We start from the raw sequence: 17,946 nt of genomic DNA, 5'->3' as shown, positions 1-17,946 counted from the left end.
GACAGCTCGAAACGCTTGCATTGCATACACAGCTGAGGCTCGCATTTAGGGACATGTGTTCTATGAAACAAGTATAATTCTGGGAGAGCGGCTATTATCATCCATCTATTCATACAAATCTCCATCACCGTCTATCCCTCAAACACGCCGTGGTTCAACTCGACACCAAAGTCCTTGGCCATAACGCGCATATGCGCCTCAATGTCATCTTCCATGCCTCGACCCACGCCAATCAACTGCTTAATCTTGCTCCAGAAGAAGACTGCATCGCTGAGTGCCAATACACAACGGAAGCGCAAATGCTGAATCCAGTTCTTCCATCGTTCACCCACACCCAGATCCTTGCTCTCGATTAGGGCTCTGCTAGCCCACAAGCCAGTGATCTTGATACGATTGACTGGAGAGCCGAGAAACTGATTATTACCCTGAACGATACGCAGGTTGCGTCCGATGAAGAGAAGTTCACGTGGGAATTTGGCGTCGTCGCCAAGAATAAGCTTGATCGCATCACGTCCTTTGGCTTGCATTTCAAAAGCGCGCTCGGCTTGGTCTTTGCCCTTGCGTTCGGCTTTGAGCACTTCAGCTACGCTCTTGTCACCGCCTTCGTACGGGCGCATGAGCGTTGCAGAGGCGAAAATGTCGGCATGTTGGACGCCCCAGCTACTAACAATCTCTTCGATTTTGTCATTGTCGAAAGCCAATAGTGATTTCCAGAACGTGGCATATTGAAGGCGGAACTTGGGATCCATGCGAATGTACAGACCGTGGTCGATGAGGACGACTTCGGGTTGTCCGTTGGGGAGGCGTCGAACGAAAATGTTGCCTGGATGCGGGTCACAGTGTACAGCGCCCCATAAGAACATCTGCGCCGAAAAAAGATCTACAATGGTATTCATCGTAGTCTTCAGAGAGACACCTAGACCGCCCTTGCCGTCCTTGCCCCGCCAGTAGCTGCGGTCCGGCTTGAAGAAATCATGCTTTGTAGCATCTTCTGGAGCATGAGTGTCCACCGGCGCATCTTGTGGGATAGGCGGCAGTTGTTCGCCGCCTGCCCCTGGGCTGCCGCGACGCCATCCTCCTTTCCAGCTGTCTGTAATTCCCTCCTTATCCCATAACCTGATCCCCTCTATCCACTCGGCTGTCATGACTCGCTTGCTGGAAAGCTCGCGGTAAACGGTGGGTATGTAAACTCGTCCGTTAAGTCTTGGCTCTCCAGATACCAGTGTCTTCATCTCTACAGCGTTGTTTGCCTCATTTTCAAAATCCGTTTCTAGCATTAGGCGCTCTGATATGTATGGCACGAGGGTATAGACAGGGATTCCAAACCACCATGTATATACTTTGGAGACAACCTTGAAAGCCCAGAGATCCCATCCGACCTGTTGTGCAATCTCTCGCTTCTGGATCTTGATGGCTACCTCTCTTCCATCTGCCAGTCTTGCCCAATGGACCTGGGCAACACTTGCACTAGCTCGAGCAGTCTTCTCCATGATACCTCGGCCATTTTGCTTAGTGAAGCCAATGCCAAAAACCTCCTCAACGCTCTTGCCAAAGTCTTCCCGTATGACCTGCTCCACCTCCCACCACTCATTCTGCGGCGCATCGTCAAACATTTGCTGAAACATCTTCTGGAACTGTGGCGGGAGGATGGCACTCTGCATAGCAATGGCCTGGCCAATCTTCAGATACAGTCCGCCATTGTATCGCAGAAGATCAAAGACCCTCGTCGCATTTCTGGCATGGAGATCCTCGATGCTATTGGCAAGCGGTGGGTGCGCACGGAAGTTGATCTTGTAGTCGATTCCAATCAAGAGGCCGACTTTGAATGTGCGCAGGCTGCGAGTGATGGACGAGGCATTGAACTGCTGGTCAACTGCCCATCCTGCGCCTAGCAGTGCGGAGACAGCAGCGAGACGGCGCACCCATTTTCGACGAGTAAAAGGGGGCTTGATTTTGCGCTGCTTGGGTTTGGGCAGGTCGGCAGGGTTTGGGGGGCGCAATGGTTCCCATGCTTGTGTCTGCAGGCGGCGCGCAAGCTGTGCTTGGTACAAGCGCGTGGGGCAAGTGGCTGACGTTAGCAATCGCAGTGTGACGTTTTGTGCATGTGCTCGGTGAAGAGCAGACAAGCCATGTATCATGGCTGTCAAGAGGAGAGTTGAAGCAAAACGAGACGGGTAAGATTTGGCATGGTGAGCATGTCGCAACGGGAGTTTGTCTTTGGCCGTATAGTCATGACGGCATTTTCGGTGCTTCTTGGTCCGTGCGTTGAGAAGGCAACAACGTCAATGAATCTCAGAGGCTTTCGGTCGATCGGTGGAACCGGAGAACCCAGACCAAAACAAGCCGCCTTTGCTACTACAAAATATCAGTACCACTACAATATTATCTTAAACAAAAAGTGGATGAGATAAAAGCGCTAACTCTCCATTTACTACAATGTAGTGCATATTAAGTAAATACTACTACCAATGTTGTAGCAGCAACGAAAGCTTCAAGTGGGCTTCATACCATCAGTGCTAGGCGATTCTATCTCCGACTTGACCGACCGATCAAGAGCGAGGATAGGGTTTTGATTTACTTATACTGGAACAGTGCGCCAAGGCCTTCCATGACCAAGCAGAGACTGTTTCTCGGGGACTTTGAGTCCTGTGTATTTGATTATGTTTTATCTTCTTCTCAAACCTCATTTTCTTGTAAAGCGTGCATCTTGTCTACTGCCTTAAGATCCACATTCCACCTTTTAGCCAATTCTTGGATTTTGTCCATCCACTTCTGTATCACGGGATGCTGAGCGGCGACCTCTCTAAACGTAGGATCGCCTTCCTTGCCCACGACACCCCATTTCCAGATACCTTCCTCATCCACCCATTGTTGGCCTAAAAGCTGCTCTATGGCCAATTCGGTCTGAGCCGTGTCGTAGATTTCTGTGGCTTTTTTGTGTGCTTGCTGATCATGGTTCTTCCATGCGGCAACAAAGCCTTGTAGAACACCGAGGATGTAGCCTGTGTTGAGTCCAAGATTTGCCCCGAGAGAGTAGCCTTCATCGAATCCTTGCTGTACGTACTGGCCCTTGCTAGTTGCTAGGCCTTCTCGATAGGCATCCGTATCCAGGGCGCGCTGACGAGAGGGAAGGTCGGAAAGGATTTCATGGCGCCGTGCCTGCGGGGCATGTGCAGAGAGGACTGGGGACGAAGGCGCAGAGCCATACACATCGTCGAGGGCGTTCTCGTGAGGCGGGGTTGGAGGCGCCTGCCCCGCGGCAAGCTGGGTTGGATCTAGGGTGGGAGACAGGTCACCCAGTGCGTTCATGGTGGATGCAATTCTTGAGTCAAAAAGGCCGCTCGAGATGGAGATTGAGTCATGATGCCGTGTGTTCTAGAGACAGGCAAAGTGGGGACGAGAGGCAAGGGGATCAGGGTCTGGTGGGACCTACTAGTAACGCCATGTTCGGAGGCTACCGAGACTTGCGCTTCAGCCGCATTGAGCGTCACATGCATGGAGCTGCCAGCGTGATGTTGTGATTGTGCAGCGCGCCCCTGTTGGCTTACAGCATTTGCGCTGCCATTATGCATAGTTTCGTTGTTGGGGGCCGGACGAACGCTGAGAGTTGTCGGACTAGTTGCCCGCCGGCGGCACAGTTGTACATAAAACGCCCTGTACATGAAACGTCCGCAGCCGCTGTAAGACAGTCTGCAAAGCTGCCCCGCTACTCATCATCATGGTTGCGATATCAGCAGTCCGTAGTCACAACGCAACACTCAAGTCTGTCTTACCCAACCCTGTTGCCGTCTTTGTCGGAGGCACGAGCGGAATCGGCCTCTTCACAGCACGCGAGCTAGTCTGTCATACGGTCTCACCGACCGTCTACCTCATTGGGCGCAATGCCACCGAAGCAAGCAAGATCGTCGACGAGCTCCGCGAGATCAATTCGGCGTCAAAAGTGAGCTTTATCCAAAAGGACATTTCGCTGTTGAAGAACGTGGACGAGGCATGCAACGAGATCAAGAGCAAGGAAAAGCACGTCAACATGCTCTTCATGACGTGCGGATATCTTTCCGTCAAGGGCCGCGACGAGACGGCCGAGGGGTTGGATCGCAAGTTTTCGTTGCACTACTATGCACGCATGAGATTCATCCAACAGCTTACTCCATTGATGGATGCAGCAGCAGCATCAAACGAGCTTTCGCGCGTAGTTGCAGTCTTGGATCCCCAGGCTGGTCTGCGATTGAGAGGAGTCAACTTCTCGGACCTTTCCCTCAAGAACACGTTTAGCCTGAAGAATGTTTTGGTTCATGCCAGCGCCATGCTTTCTTTGTCTGTAGCCCACCTGGCCAACCAGCACCCCAAGACGGCCTACATCCACGCCTACCCATCGGGGGTTGAGACAGGGGTGACGCGTCAACTTTTTGGGCCAGTCAACGGAGCCGTCAAGTTTGTGCTCTCAAAGTTGGGACGACTGATGTTTGTTCCCCAGGGGGAGAGTGGGGAGCGGCATCTGTTTGCTGCTACCTCGCCCGTCTACGCTCCACGTGTGGCCGCAGAGACGACGAATATGGTGGGCAGCGATGGTGTTGTGGGCAGCGGGAGTTACCTTCTGAACTGGAATGGCGAGATACTGGCAGACACGGACAATGCGAGAAAGCTTCGGGACGAAGGTGGGGTGGACAAGGTTTGGCAGCATACTGAGGAGGTGATGAAGTCGATAGAAGAGCGAGGCAGCTATTCGCCTTAATCAGACGCATCAAGGCACGAGTCAGATTGACGATTGCGTCATGTGGGAATTTAACGTTTTGGCTACAGCATGTCCATCAACATGTCGTGTGATGGCGGTGTCATGCTAGGGGATGGCATGACAAGCCGCCGGTGTTTCTCGAGCGTTCGGGAGTAAGGGCATTGGCTGTCTGCATAGGAGTCAGGACAAGATGGCGGCGCCACAGGCGATGTTGCTGGGCGCAAGTCAATCGCCATGGTACCGGGGACACGGGCGGGAGAGGGAAAAGAAAAGCTCAACGTGGTGAACCGTGTGATTGCGGGGTAGGATATCGATAGGCGCAGGGTTCGGCGAGAGTCTGCCGTGGAGGCTGTGTGTGAATGGTGTTGTGGCGCAGGCCCCCGATTGGCCAAGTGGGGCTGAGGCGTCGACGATTGACTGCCATGGTTTCTGACACATCCATAGTCATAGACGGACATGAACGTAAACACATACGTATACGAAGACACAAGGCACTTGAAGTCTCTGCAAACGTAGCACAGTGATGGACAGCATTCATGCATCCGCCGTCAGAGGAACCCTTGGCTTCTGCTGCTGCTGCGCCGTGGCGTGTGAGGATCGTCGGGCTAGGGCGAACCCCCTATTCACACATTTACACCCACATCCATACACAGCGTACCGCTCGACTCCAACTGCTGGCCCTACTGCTACCCACCCAGCGCATCCATAGCGCCATCGCCCCGGCTAGAATGACTGGACCGTCGTGGATCGGCATCCATGTCATCTGTCGTCGGCCAGTCGTGGGTGCAAGTGCAAATTATACTTACATTTGCCCAATCAATGCCGTCAGCAAGCAGGCGGTTTCGCATTGAGACCGGGTGTGCGTGCCACCCTCGTCGGGCGTTGTATCTGTATCTGCCATTTCCCGGAGCGCGCCCAGTCCCACACTGTCCAGTCCAGTCCAGTCCAATCCCATTTCAGCCCTTCCCTCGGCTCGCTCCCTCTCACCCATTGCCTCGTCCACTCTGCCCTGCACTCATTTGCTTTTGCCGCCTTCCTCCCTCAGCCCTACTAGTATCCGCAAGCACGTCAGGTCTCGCCTTATTGTCCCTTGTTTCTTTTGCTGTTGCAGAATCCGGGGCTGCCACCACCGCCTGGCCCCCAATATCGTCGTCCCTGCAGTAGTGTCGGATATTAAGGTTAGTACGTACATACGCAGACGTCCCTCCGACTCCTCTGACCCACACCCTGGTCTCTGTCCCGCACGCGCCATGGGATACGCGTTGGAGCAGACTGCTAACCTGGCCACACAGGCGGCCGCTCCCTCCTCCAATTTCAATTTCTGTCGACGCCATTTCGTCGACCCAATCTCTTGACCCTGTCTGGCATAGGGAAGCTAACTCTCTCTTCCGACTGCCCATCCAGGAGCCCTCTCACTCTCCGTTACTAAGATTAACCACGCGCGCAACCACTGAGCCGTTGATATTAAGACACCCCTCCGCCCACCATGGCCTCTACTGCGGACACTGCCGCTCCTAGCTACTCCAATCCCTCGGCACACAAGGAAGACTCGCCCGACACTGCTGCTCGTCTTTCGCTCTCCTCTGTCGACAATCAGTCCGGAACACGCAGGACCAGCTTCAACTTTCTGCGCAGAGCCAGCGGAAAGAGCTCCTCAGAAACACGCGGTAGCAGCGCCAGCCGAAGCACCTCGGGAGCAAAAATGAGCCGCAAGCAAAAGGCCCTCGCCCAGGAGGAGGCGTTGCGCAGGCAGCGCGAGGCCAGTATGCTCCCCACCCAGCCGCCCCGCCTGCCCTCGCACTCGGCCCTGCCCCAGATTGCCACGTTCGGCGGCGAGGATTCGTATCGTCCAGACTCGGTCGCCATTGTCTCCAACAAAGTCGGCGCCTACAACCCCAATGCCTTCAACTTCAGTCGGCCCTCGATTGACCCTTCCAAGGTGGCTCGCCAGCCCAACATGCCGACCGGCCCTTCGCCTCCATTGCCTGCCGACATTGATCCATACCCCAGGGCCGAGAGCATGACCAACCGTGGCCGCTACAGCTATGCCAGTACCCAGGCCACCAACGTCAACAGCCCTCGCCGCGTGCGCAGGAGGAAGGATCCCACACCATTCAAGTATGTCACCACCATCTCTTCACTTACGCTAGCTAACCATGCTTCAGCATCCTTGTTATTGGCACAAAGGGCTCCGGCAAGTCCGCCTTCATCGAGTTCCTGCGCACTGCCCTCGCGCTTCCCGCTAGTAAGCGACCGCGCACCCCTTCTCCACCTGCGACTGCCGTTGGTGGCGACGATTCGCCCTTCACCTCGCAGTTTCTCGAGACTGAAGTCGATGGCGAGAGAGTGGGTGTCACCCTCTGGGACTCCGAGGGCCTCGAAAAGAACATTGTCGACTTCCAGCTGCCTCTGATCACCACCTTTCTCGAGTCCAAGTTTGAGGACACATTCAGTGAAGAGCAAAAAGTTGTCCGTTCCCCAGGAGCAAAGGACACGCATATCCACTGCGTGTTTTTCTTGTTAGATCCCATCCGTTTGGATCAGAACATTGCCGAAGCCCGCAAGAATGCCAACATTGTCAATGCTGGCAGTGCCATTTTTGGAGGCTTGGACGAGAATCTGGATCTCAATGTGCTCCGCGAGCTCCAAACAAGGACTACCGTGATTCCAGTCATCAGCAAGGCAGACACCATTACTGGTGCCCACATGCGCTATCTCAAGAAGACGGTGTGGGACACAATCAAACAATCCAAGTTGGACCCACTCGAGGCTTTGAACCTCGAATTGGGCGACGACGAGGATGATGATGAGGACCGACTTGACGAGCGCGACGAGGATGAGTATGAGCACTCGTCTGACGGCGAACAGAAATCCGAGATGCTCAACAAGATTCTCGAACGATCTTCTTCCGAAGCTGCGCGCTCAATTGCTTCGTCTGCGTCGTCCACCAAATCCCAATCGCCTTCGGCGTTGGCACCAAATGGTAGCAGGAACCACAGCCGCAAGCCGTCTGCCATGGCTGCGTCGATTCACAGCGAAAGCACTGAAACACCTTTCCTGCCTCTCAGCATCATCTCACCGGATCCTTATGACCCCGAGGTTATTGGGCGTAGGTTTCCTTGGGGTTTTGCCGATCCCTACAACCCAGAGCATTGCGATTTCGTCAAGCTCAGGGAAAGCGTCTTTAGCGATTGGCGTTCTGAGCTTCGTGAAGCCAGCCGCGAGCAGTGGTATGAGAGCTGGAGGACGACACGACTCGAAAAGGGCAGGCGTCGCGTCGTTACTGCAGATGGACCGACATCGAGACAACTTTCAGTCCCTGCTTCCAATGGTCGCGCAGTCAGCGCAGAAGGTCGCGAGTATCGCCCATACCGACCTGGTGCCTTTTAACCGACCATCTGCTCTAGAAGCAAAAACAGCAGTATGTGAAATTAACAAGAATCCGCGCTGGTACGTCGTTGGACCACAACACTGCCAGTCTCCATTATCTGAAAGCAGCATCTATCCAACAATGCATGTTTGAGGAAACAACAATTTGGACGTGCCGAGCATGTTACACTTTCACATCGTATGCATTTCACAAGGTGCATGTGTATACTTGAGTTTGGCACATACCTTTTCCTATGTCGACTATGTCTGATACTCTTTTGTGTTTTTCTTTGTCTGTTTATCTGAGTTTGACTTCAGTATTGCGCATACCCCCTTTCGATTGTTTAGTACCCCTTAGATTCATGCTCTTCCCACGCCGTTTCCTCTTTGCAAGAAGGATCCGGGTGGTTAAACTTGGCGCTGAGCGTAGCTTTTATTGACGAGGTAGTTCCAAACTGTATTTAGCGGTTGCTTCTTTATGTAGCAATTGAGGGGTTGAGTGTTTGAAGAAATGTCAAAGTTTTTAATTCTTTGCTACCTGATTTTGACTTTGACCCGGCTTAGACTTTGTCTTGACTCTGACTTTAACTTGACTTGACTCGGAGTTCTGTGTGAAGAGTTCGTACTGCTGACATTGGTGGGTCGGCGTTACAACAATGCCGCGTCCTTGCCTTTAATTTGGATTTGTTGTTCCTTTTAAGGGAGAATACTTGGAGGATGTGAGAAGCGTGGTTGTGTACAGTACCGTGTTTGGTCAATTCCGGAGTGGGACGGACGACGAACCCGCTTCCTTCTTCAATGGACCAATCGCGACGGCAGTCTTGGACGCGTGCGCGCATCCTCCAAAAGGTACTTTCTGCTAGCGCTTGCTGCCGATGACGAGACGTTCTGTTTTCTGCAATTGTTCCCGATATCGCGTCTTGATAAACTGTGATATAAACAATGCGGTATGTAGTCCTCTGTGGCTCTTCCGTGCTTGTTGCAACCTTCACCACCTTCGTGCTCAACCATCTCTTGTCAATCGGCATCGGCATGACCTCACGCAACTACATCACATTGATGCTGGCAAACATCGCTACTTCGATATCAGCAACAGAGGTGGACCTGGGATGGCACCCACCCAAAAAAAGCTGGGTCAATAATCTCGGTCAAATTCTAAACGGTACTGAAACGAATGGCTTCATATTCAACAGCTCGCAGTTACCAGCTGGTGTTGAATATGGCACTTACAACTGGTGCAACATGCCTCACGTGCGCAAAGAAGAATACGTAAAAGCTGATGACGATTTTCAACTTTTTTACGTAGAGATGTGAGTACATCTATCTGTATTGACAAAAAAAATAGTGATAACTTACAGAAAGGTAAAAAAAGTATCCATCGTCACCACAAGCGTACACCATATGCTTCGAACACTTTCCCAAGAGAGTCATACCGCTGGGAATGCAAAGACCAAGGCCTTTTCTACTATGGAGAGTCCCTCGATCATACGTCTAACAAGACTTCTGCATCAACATACTGGAGTGTGTATACCGACCCTGTGAATCCCTTTGGACAAGCGGGTTTTAACGGTTCATGCCAATTTCCTCAAATCACTCTTGAAGGCCTCGAAGATTCCTGGCAGCATGGAAAAGATCTCTACGGCGTCTACCACGACCTGCTAGGCTTCCTACCGTCCCAAATCGACACCAAAATCACATACCGCGTCTCCAACAACGTCATCACCAGTCAGGTCGCCGGCATGCTCATACAAGGAATGTACAACCCCAAAGAAAACGTACCCCTACACGTTCAACCCAGCGACATCGACTCCCTCGCACCTTCCTACTCCTGTCCCGCAGCCTCCAAACTCTACAGCACCTACGGCGTCGGCAGCTCCGCCGCAAACTGGACTGCCCACCTCTCCGCCACAGCCCCGCTCTTCGAAGCCCTCGATGCAGTCAGCGGCGTGCCATCTACCTCCACAGAATGGCACAATTGGTTCGACCACTACTACGACAACCTGTCTGCCCGCCAATGCCATGCCAAGCCTTTACCGTGCAATGTCAACGATCCTAGCTTATGCATCGACCAGCGCCAGGCAGATTTTGTGTACCGACTTGGTCAATACGAATACTCATTCATCTATCGCGATGCGCCGCAGTCGCTGCAAGCTGCTGCGGGCTCCTACGGCGTGTTTTTAGCGGAACTCGCGAGTCATATTCGCGCTGCGATGGCGGGCCAGTCGGATATCATATATCGCCATAATGTCGCCCATGACGGGTCTCTAGCGCGTCTTTTGAGCTTTTTGCAGGTTGAGCAGATGGTTTGGGTGGGGATGGGGTCGGAAGTTGTATTTGAGGTGTACAAGAGGGTTGGTGGGGAGGGGAAGTGGTTTGTTAGGATTCTTTGGGGAGGACAGGTGCTAAGGAGTTCAAATCCGAGTCTCGGGTGGAAGGAGGGGAATGTGGATATGCTTGATGTGGAGGTGTTTCTGGCGTATGTGGATGGGCTTGTGGGAAGACGGGCGGAGAAGGTGGTGGCGTTTTGTAAGGGGTGAGGGATTAGGAGTGGATTCTTATTTGGGGCTTCCTCTGTTTGACTGGAGATTATGTAGGCACGAGACGAATGGGTTAAGAGGTGTTATCTTATACTGAAAACTATAGTCTCGATATACGATAATATGGTTCTAGGATATCACCTGTGAGTTCAAGCATATGGGTAATTTACACAAAGCAAAAATACCAAATATTATTCCAACTGCCACTACCGAATAGTGCCATCTAGATGCTATATCCATAGTCTTAAGATGCATCATTCGATATTGAGATCTCATGCCCGACCAGAAAGGGGATGCGCAGGAATAACAAAGAGCGGAAAACAGATCAAAAAGGTCAGAGCAGTTTTAACATACAGATGATATTGACCACTCGGACATGATGTCTAATCAGAGTTGAAATGAAACAAGGTCAGAGAGTCAAGGCTTGTTCACTTCTCCCTTTTCCGTTTCCATTTTGTTACCCTTTTAGGCTTAGAGCTTCAATAGTAGGGAGGCTGGCTAGCCTCCAGTATCTAGGTTGCAATAGAAAATAGAGGGCCTGCTCGTCTAGAGCTTCGTTTCACCGAACACGACAGCGTTGGGAGTCCTGTTTTCAAAACTGAAAACGGATCCGGTTAGTAAAACGGAAAACGGAGTTGAACCGAACACGCCCTGCGGAGACGAAAGTGAACAGGCCCTTACCCCACCTTGGATCCCCGCCCCACCATAGCAACGTGCTTGACATCCCTGTCTCCGATACAGGCGGAGTCACCCATAGCTTTCCCAAAAAAACAAAAATGTCCACACTGGCGTTACACACCTCATCCACAAACACACACGCAATGGCAACAGTACCTGACTACTCACGGCCGACAACGCCCGAAACTATCGCCAATGGCATTGCCACACCTCGTACACCAAGGAATGGCTTTGCTCTCACCGAATACAGCGCGAACCCAAGCCCGCCCTCAGAACCAAACACTTCAAAGACACAGAGTGTGATACCCGAAGCATTCCTGCTCCCAAATGGATACCCCGACTACCTGCGCCTTATCCTTACATCGCGCGTCTACGAGGTCGTTCAGGAAACGCCATTGACGCCCGCTGTCAATCTCAGCAACCGGCTAGAATGCAACGTCTTACTCAAACGCGAGGATCTACAGCCCGTCTTCAGTTTCAAGCTGCGGGGTGCATACAACAAGATGGCACATCTGGAGCCCAAAGAGCGGTGGAGAGGCGTCGTGGCATGTAGCGCTGGGAATCATGCCCAGGGCGTTGCGTACTCTGCCCGTAAGCTCAAGATCCCAGCAACTATTGTCATGCCCTCGGGCACTCCAGATATCAAGCACAAGAATGTCTCGAGAATGGGTGGTTCCGTTATACTTCACGGAGCAGACTTCGATGCTGCAAAAGCAGAGGCATTGAGGTTGGAGAAGCTGCATGGACTCATTTCTATACCGCCCTTTGACGATCCCTATGTCATTGCGGGCCAGGGTACTGTTGGTATGGAGCTTCTACGACAAACCAACCTGCAAGATCTCAAGGCCGTGTTTTGCTGCGTAGGTGGAGGCGGCTTGATCGCCGGAGTAGGCGTCTACATCAAGCGCATCGCACCACACGTCAAAATCATCGGAGTGGAGCAGTACGATGCCAACGCCATGGTAGAGTCACTCAAAGCAGGAAAACGCGTAGTCCTCAAAGACGTCGGTCTCTTTGCCGACGGCGCAGCCGTCAAAACAGTAGGCGAAGAAACATTCCGCATCTGCCAGGAAGTCGTCGACGAAGTCGTCCAAGTCACTACCGACGAGACCTGCGCCGCCATAAAAGACATGTTCGAAGACACACGCTCCATCGTCGAGCCCGCAGGCGCCCTCGCCCTCGCCGGCCTCAAAAAATGGGTCTCGCGCAACCCCTCGCCCGACCGCAACCGCGGCCTCATCGCCATCGCCAGTGGCGCAAACATGAACTTCGACCGCCTCCGCTTCGTCGCCGAGCGCGCCGCCATCGGCGAGAACAAAGAAGCCATCCTCTCCGTCACCATACCCGAATCCCCCGGCGCTTTCGCAAACCTCGTCTCAGTCATCCACCCCATGGCCGTCACGGAATTCAGCTACCGCTACTCGAGCCCCGACTCCGCACAGATCCTCGTAGGCGTAGAATTAAAAGCCGCAACCCGCTCCCGCGACTTGCCCGATCTCATTGCACGCCTCGCCGCAGAAGGAATGACAGCACATGATCTCTCGCAAGATGAACTCGTCAAAAGTCATATCCGCTACCTGGTCGGTGGCCGCAGCGACGCAGCACACGAGCACATGTTCATGTTCGCGTTCCCCGAGCGCGGTGGCGCCTTGTACAAGTTCTTGAATACGCTCCAGCCGGGCATGAATATTAGCCTTTTTCACTATAGGAACTATGGGGGTGATGTCGCGAAGATTCTCGCGGGGATCCAGTGCCATGAGGGCGAGAGCGAGAAGTTGACGGCGTTTCTAAAGGATATCGGGTATCCGTATGAGGAGGTGACGGATAGTCCGAGTTATAACATGTTTTTGCGCCGTTGAAGGACTTGTAGTGTTTTTTTTTTGTGGAGAGAAAGGAAAGATGGGATAGAATAATGATGAGGAATGAATACTAGATACCCCCCCTGCTTGTTCTTTCTCTAGCTCATCTCCAAACCCGAGACAAAACACAAGGCAAAGAAACACACTTTTTTTTTGTGGGCAGTCGACGTCGTAAAAACGGTGTCGAATTGTCTTTCGCGATCATCTATCTGCACGTAGCATGTTGCAATACGCAAATGCTATCTTGGCTGGCTATATGGTATCCTGATATAAAGCAAAAGATTCTAGATTAAAAGACTCGGAAGAAGGGAGGGAGGGGATGCAGGGGAAATAAAACTAGTAAAGAAGAACAAGGGTGTACTAAGAACACAACAACAACAGCAAGCCGTTAGCGCCTGTTCCAAGCATACGCCTTTGCCCCAAAGCGCAATATCTCCCCAACATGGTAGCGACTGTCAAAAGTGGCTAGTCCAGGCAATATGTGGGTTTTTTGTTTCTTTTTATTCCATCATACCCTATCCTCTGCAAAATCAAGAACCTCGCAGTCGTCTTCAAAGAAACCTTCTTCACCACCATCGATGGCGTCTTTCTTGATTCGTCGTCGTCTAGTGGTCACGACAACTTGTTCCACCTCTTCTTCGCCATCTCGCAGCACGAGCTTGTTCTCGATCCTGGCAGCAACTCCAGTGATATCGTCCTCGCCCGAGTCATAGGCTGGCGCCACAGGTGAAGAGAGTCGTGTCGCCTCTACGCTTTCACCAAATAGCCAGGGTGATGGGTCATCGTGGTGGAGGTCCGAGACCAGTTCAGGAAGTGTTGGCTGATACTCACTGGCACTGCCATGAACCTCTGACGCCTGCCTTGCGTAAACAAATCTCGTCACGCGCTTGTCCGTGTAGAAAGGTTGGTAAGGCGGGTTAGTCTCAATCTCGGAGAAACTGAGCGGCGCAAGAGTTGGCCCGGCGGGTTTGCGACATGGCAAGCTTCGTGGTAACCAGTCTCCATAGCACTCCTGACTTGGCTCTGGGTCTCCAGGTTGCGGCACAATCTGCTCTGTGACTGCCGGTGGGAGTGATATGTCTGGAATAGGAGCTAGCCCAAACTCTACAGCTTTCTTCTTGGTGATTGAGGCCGTGTTGCCTGATTTCCCCTTGCCGGCAGCAGGTCGCATCTGGACCCGCCAGATCTGCAGTACACCGCCAGAGACCAATGCGATTGAGCCACGACCCCTTCCAGACAACCAACGAACACTGTAGGGTTTGATACCACTGGAAGAGGATGGGAGCGTCAATTTATTATCACCCGCATGCCGAATGTTGTTAATCGACTTGCCCACCCCAGCGGCTACAGCTTTGCCAGATTTGGCGCTCACAACAGGCGTTACAGCAAGACCACCGAGAGTGAAACGAGAACCACTATTGGTTCTGGTCCGAACAGCATCAAACCAGGGCTTGGCGCTATTGATGGCTTGCATTGCTGAGTTGACTGCGCCTGTAGATCCGTTAGGAGGAGTGGACTCCTTGGGTTGAGCTGACTGGGCCACTGGTCGAGTCCGCCTAGCAGGTGGCCATTGGAATGCGGATGCCGGCATGGGAAACATGTGCACCGTTCCTTTGTCGGTAATCACGGCCAACCTGTCGGCTCTGGGAGCAGACCATACCACATCAATGACATTTGCGACTGTCATGCGGGTAAATCGAGCAACCTGCCGAACATGCGGTCCTATAGGCTGCTCTCTTGCTGTCTTACGCGCTCGTCGGAAATGCATACGCTTCAGATCCCAAACGTCTTGATAGTCACCCTTCTTGCTCACCGACATGAGCATCAGGCCGCTAGGGGAAAAGGAAAGAAAGCTGCATCCCAAGGCAGCCGGGACGGTTGCAACTGGTTGGAGAGCACTCTTGCTTCTGGTCTCTTCTGCATCTATCAGCCTTTGTAGATCAAAGACTGAGATGACAGCGGCTTCTTGCCTGGGTTGAGCCTGGCTGTAGCCATGTGTAGGTGGGAAGTAGTGCTGCATTGGATCCTGGTTGTGCGAAACACCATTACCTTGTTGACCCTTGTTCATGTAGCTTTTGATCGCCTGCATTCCCTTTTCAGTGGCCCAGCGTGCGCCTTTGATAGCAACTTGGGTTCCTTCACGGGTAAGTCTGTCAATCAAGCCTGCCTCGTTAGGTGCATCAACAGCACAGTTGGGCAACGGTTGAGGCGGCACACTATGATGTGCGAGGCCCGGAGCACGCTCGTAGTAGGGCGATGTCAGTGCCACCCCGTTAACAGGATAGAGTGAGCTTGATGCTGGTGGAGAGAGGGCGAGCCAACGATCGGAGAGTGAGAAGACAGGTAAGCCATACTTGTCCGGTGGGATTTCGTCATGGCTTCCATCGGCAGCACTAGAACCATTTGAATGCACGGCTCGTTCCCGATTCTGGACAGAGGTCCACAGCTTGCCAATGCAGCGGAAGCGCTCGGCATACTCCAAGTGACCTTCTGTGTAGGGTGCGAAGATGAACACCTCACCACTTGCGCCAGAAGCAACCACGACAAACTTTCCCTTTGCATCAACTACCAAGTCGCCTACAGGTGGTGGTGGCTGGAACATGGGGCTGTCGATTGGGCTGGTAAGGGGGGTCATTGGCGTTCTGTATAGGACGGCCAACCTCCTTCTCTCTTTGAGGGAATAAACCTCGACGGTAGTCTGGTAACCGCTGATCTGGCCATTTTCATGGTTCTCATGTCGTGAAGATGGCCTGCTAGGCGAATCGGAAGCCGAGTCATCTGCGACCGAAGAGGAGCCACTTGCACTGCTATTCTGACTGTCCTTGATGACTGGGCCGTGCAGAATCAGTGCAACAAGTGGACGGGAGCTAGCCAGTGGATCTCTCCGCGATGACCATGGCAGGATCTTTGCGCCTATTACGGCGCCGCGAAGGCCTTCCAGGCGACCTACAATGTCCATCTTGCTCTTTTCGACGCGAAAGACATCGATGCCGCCTTGACATCCGACGAGCAGGACATTCTCAGCAGAGCGAGCTGCTTCGTCTCCGGCCATGGACAGTGTGTCGAAGCCACAGAAGCAACCGCCTTGGCCAGGCTGGAGGCCACTATTCGGGGCGCTTAGGAAGTCAAGGCTGGGCAGGCCGTAGTAGTGGGCTTGTGGCTGGTGAGGCAGCGGGGGGTTGGGAACAAACTGGTGCGAAGGGGTGCGGCCACTTTGCGAGTACATGGAAGCCCTACGGTCGCTGCCCGGCGAGTGCTGCATCCTTCCGCCAAAGGTTGTGTACTGGTTAGGATGGCTTAGGGGCCGTGGTCCAGGCGGTGAGTTGGACATGGCTTGATGTTGGTATAGGCCTTCTCGGCCACTGGGCGAGTTGTGGAAGGTGGGCGGAGAGCCTGCAATAGCTATGGCACCATTACCTGGAGAGCCTTGGTGTGGGAAGAAGGGTACCGACTTGGCCCACTCGGTGGTGTACTGGGCGGCAGTGTTTCGCGTGGCACCGATGGCCGACAGCAAGGGGGAAGCGGTGGCATTGTAGTTTGTTGGTGGAGAGGTGGACGACAGGCGCTTTGCAGACGAGGGAGAGGTTGTTCTGGAGAGGTGGTGAGTCACTGACACAGGGGCAGACCAACAAGGGAAGTCACGTACACTTGTCTGGGATAGATGCGCGTAACCCGTTCACCCTGCCTATTTCTTCTTCCCAGCTCATGTCTCGAGGGCTTGCGACCACGCGCGTTGGGGCTGTCGTGCTGCTTGCTGGGCTTGGGCTGGTGCTTGTGCAGGTAGGTGAGGTTTGAAACAGGCTTCGTATGCGTCTGGTCGGCAACGGCGTCGGGCGATGAGCTCATTCAACCTGCTAGAGAGGCGTGTGGAAGAGAGTATGGGGAGCGCTAGCTCGGTGGCAGAGGGTGGGCGGGTGTGAGTGTCGTGTTGGGGGAGGAGAGGTGGTCGAGGGAAGCAACGGGTGCAGGCGGCAGGCCAGGGCGTGGGGATGAAGGCTAAACGGAGGCGGTTGCGTCATGTGCAGCCGTGACGGGCGACTCGTGCGGGTGCAAGCCGCGTGCGTGCATAGCAAGACAGGCGTACAGCGGTGCAGCGGTGCTATGGCGGCACAGGAGCTCTGGGTGCTGACTCTGACTCGGGCTGTGCTGGCGTTGAGGTGGACGTGGAATGCTATCTATCAGCAGCTATCGCCAGACGGCGGGGGTGCTCCTTCACACGGCACGCAGACTGGGGCGCTCCTCAAATAGCGCAGCAGGACAGAAGGCGTTTGCAAGACAGTTGACGGTGGGCGATAGCCGACGGCGACCTTTATCCCCAACCCGCAGTTGTTGAGGCGTTGTATATGCAAGCCGTCGTCAGTAGTCATACTTGCGGCGGCGGCTGCTACGCTGTCGCGGTCGGTCAAGGCCAAGGTACCGAGGGGCAGTCGAGAGCTTCTGCAGGGTGGTGCATGTGCATGCCGCACCCGCACCCGCACCCTTCTATTCGCTCGCTCGACCCTTGGCTTGGCTGCATCCACTCGTCCTGCATGGTAATACGTGTGTAGGACTGTGTATGCTATGTATTGCCTTGTTTGTCCTCTTGCTCGTGACCTGCGCTGCTCACTCCGACACCGGCTGATGCCTCAGCACCACATGATGATGCGTAGAGTACGTACTATAGTTAGATGCATATGGTGTTGTCAGCTACCGTCACGTGTCTTCAGCGCATACTGGGACTACTGCTACAGTTACATGTATGTATCCCTGTCTCGATCGCGTCTCAAGAACC

The 17,946-nt window shown here is 53.5% G+C and overlaps 7 protein-coding genes across 7 annotated transcripts; 4 read left to right on the top strand and 3 right to left on the bottom strand.

The window, feature by feature from the left end:
* Positions 1 to 7: 7 nt before the first annotated feature.
* On the bottom strand, positions 8 to 2,557 carry COCSADRAFT_35601 (uncharacterized protein). The gene is made up of 2 exons (XM_007700163.1): positions 2,509 to 2,557; positions 8 to 2,355 (listed from the first exon to the last, which is right to left on the bottom strand). Exon 2 carries the CDS (start codon positions 2,136 to 2,138, stop codon positions 132 to 134), a length of 2,007 nt encoding a protein of 668 aa, XP_007698353.1. The 5' UTR covers positions 2,139 to 2,355; positions 2,509 to 2,557; the 3' UTR covers positions 8 to 131.
* Positions 2,558 to 2,676: 119 nt separating this feature from the next.
* COCSADRAFT_25185 (uncharacterized protein) lies at positions 2,677 to 3,309 on the bottom strand (the record flags this gene model as incomplete). Its single annotated transcript, XM_007700069.1, has 1 exon — positions 2,677 to 3,309. One exon carries the CDS (start codon positions 3,307 to 3,309, stop codon positions 2,677 to 2,679), a length of 633 nt encoding a protein of 210 aa, XP_007698259.1.
* Positions 3,310 to 3,662: 353 nt separating this feature from the next.
* COCSADRAFT_35599 (uncharacterized protein) lies at positions 3,663 to 5,228 on the top strand. The gene has a single exon (XM_007700162.1). It carries the CDS (start codon positions 3,719 to 3,721, stop codon positions 4,730 to 4,732), a length of 1,014 nt encoding a protein of 337 aa, XP_007698352.1. The 5' UTR covers positions 3,663 to 3,718; the 3' UTR covers positions 4,733 to 5,228.
* Positions 5,229 to 5,862: 634 nt separating this feature from the next.
* On the top strand, positions 5,863 to 8,599 carry COCSADRAFT_180302 (uncharacterized protein). Its single transcript, XM_007700480.1, has 3 exons — positions 5,863 to 5,910; positions 6,025 to 6,850; positions 6,898 to 8,599. Exons 2-3 carry the CDS (start codon positions 6,219 to 6,221, stop codon positions 8,120 to 8,122), a joined length of 1,857 nt encoding a protein of 618 aa, XP_007698670.1. The 5' UTR covers positions 5,863 to 5,910; positions 6,025 to 6,218; the 3' UTR covers positions 8,123 to 8,599.
* Positions 8,600 to 9,133: 534 nt separating this feature from the next.
* Positions 9,134 to 10,638, top strand: COCSADRAFT_87039 (uncharacterized protein; the record flags this gene model as incomplete). Its single annotated transcript, XM_007700479.1, has 2 exons — positions 9,134 to 9,411; positions 9,474 to 10,638. The coding sequence occupies 2 exons, from the start codon at positions 9,134 to 9,136 to the stop codon at positions 10,636 to 10,638; spliced, it is 1,443 nt and encodes a 480-aa protein (XP_007698669.1).
* An 821-nt stretch (positions 10,639 to 11,459) lies between these two features.
* Positions 11,460 to 13,175, top strand: COCSADRAFT_86330 (uncharacterized protein; the record flags this gene model as incomplete). Its single annotated transcript, XM_007700478.1, has 1 exon — positions 11,460 to 13,175. One exon carries the CDS (start codon positions 11,460 to 11,462, stop codon positions 13,173 to 13,175), a length of 1,716 nt encoding a protein of 571 aa, XP_007698668.1.
* A 254-nt stretch (positions 13,176 to 13,429) lies between these two features.
* On the bottom strand, positions 13,430 to 17,182 carry COCSADRAFT_307038 (uncharacterized protein). The gene is made up of 2 exons (XM_007700477.1): positions 16,822 to 17,182; positions 13,430 to 16,765 (listed from the first exon to the last, which is right to left on the bottom strand). Exons 1-2 carry the CDS (start codon positions 17,019 to 17,021, stop codon positions 13,684 to 13,686), a joined length of 3,282 nt encoding a protein of 1,093 aa, XP_007698667.1. The 5' UTR covers positions 17,022 to 17,182; the 3' UTR covers positions 13,430 to 13,683.
* Between the last annotated feature and the right edge of the window lie 764 nt (positions 17,183 to 17,946).

This window comes from Bipolaris sorokiniana (genome assembly GCF_000338995.1).
Source record: "Bipolaris sorokiniana ND90Pr unplaced genomic scaffold COCSAscaffold_5, whole genome shotgun sequence".
NCBI classification, from domain to species: Eukaryota; Fungi; Ascomycota; class Dothideomycetes; order Pleosporales; family Pleosporaceae; genus Bipolaris; species Bipolaris sorokiniana.
Note: the sequence above shows the minus strand (reverse complement) of the source record. Positions and strands in the feature narration are given on the sequence as shown.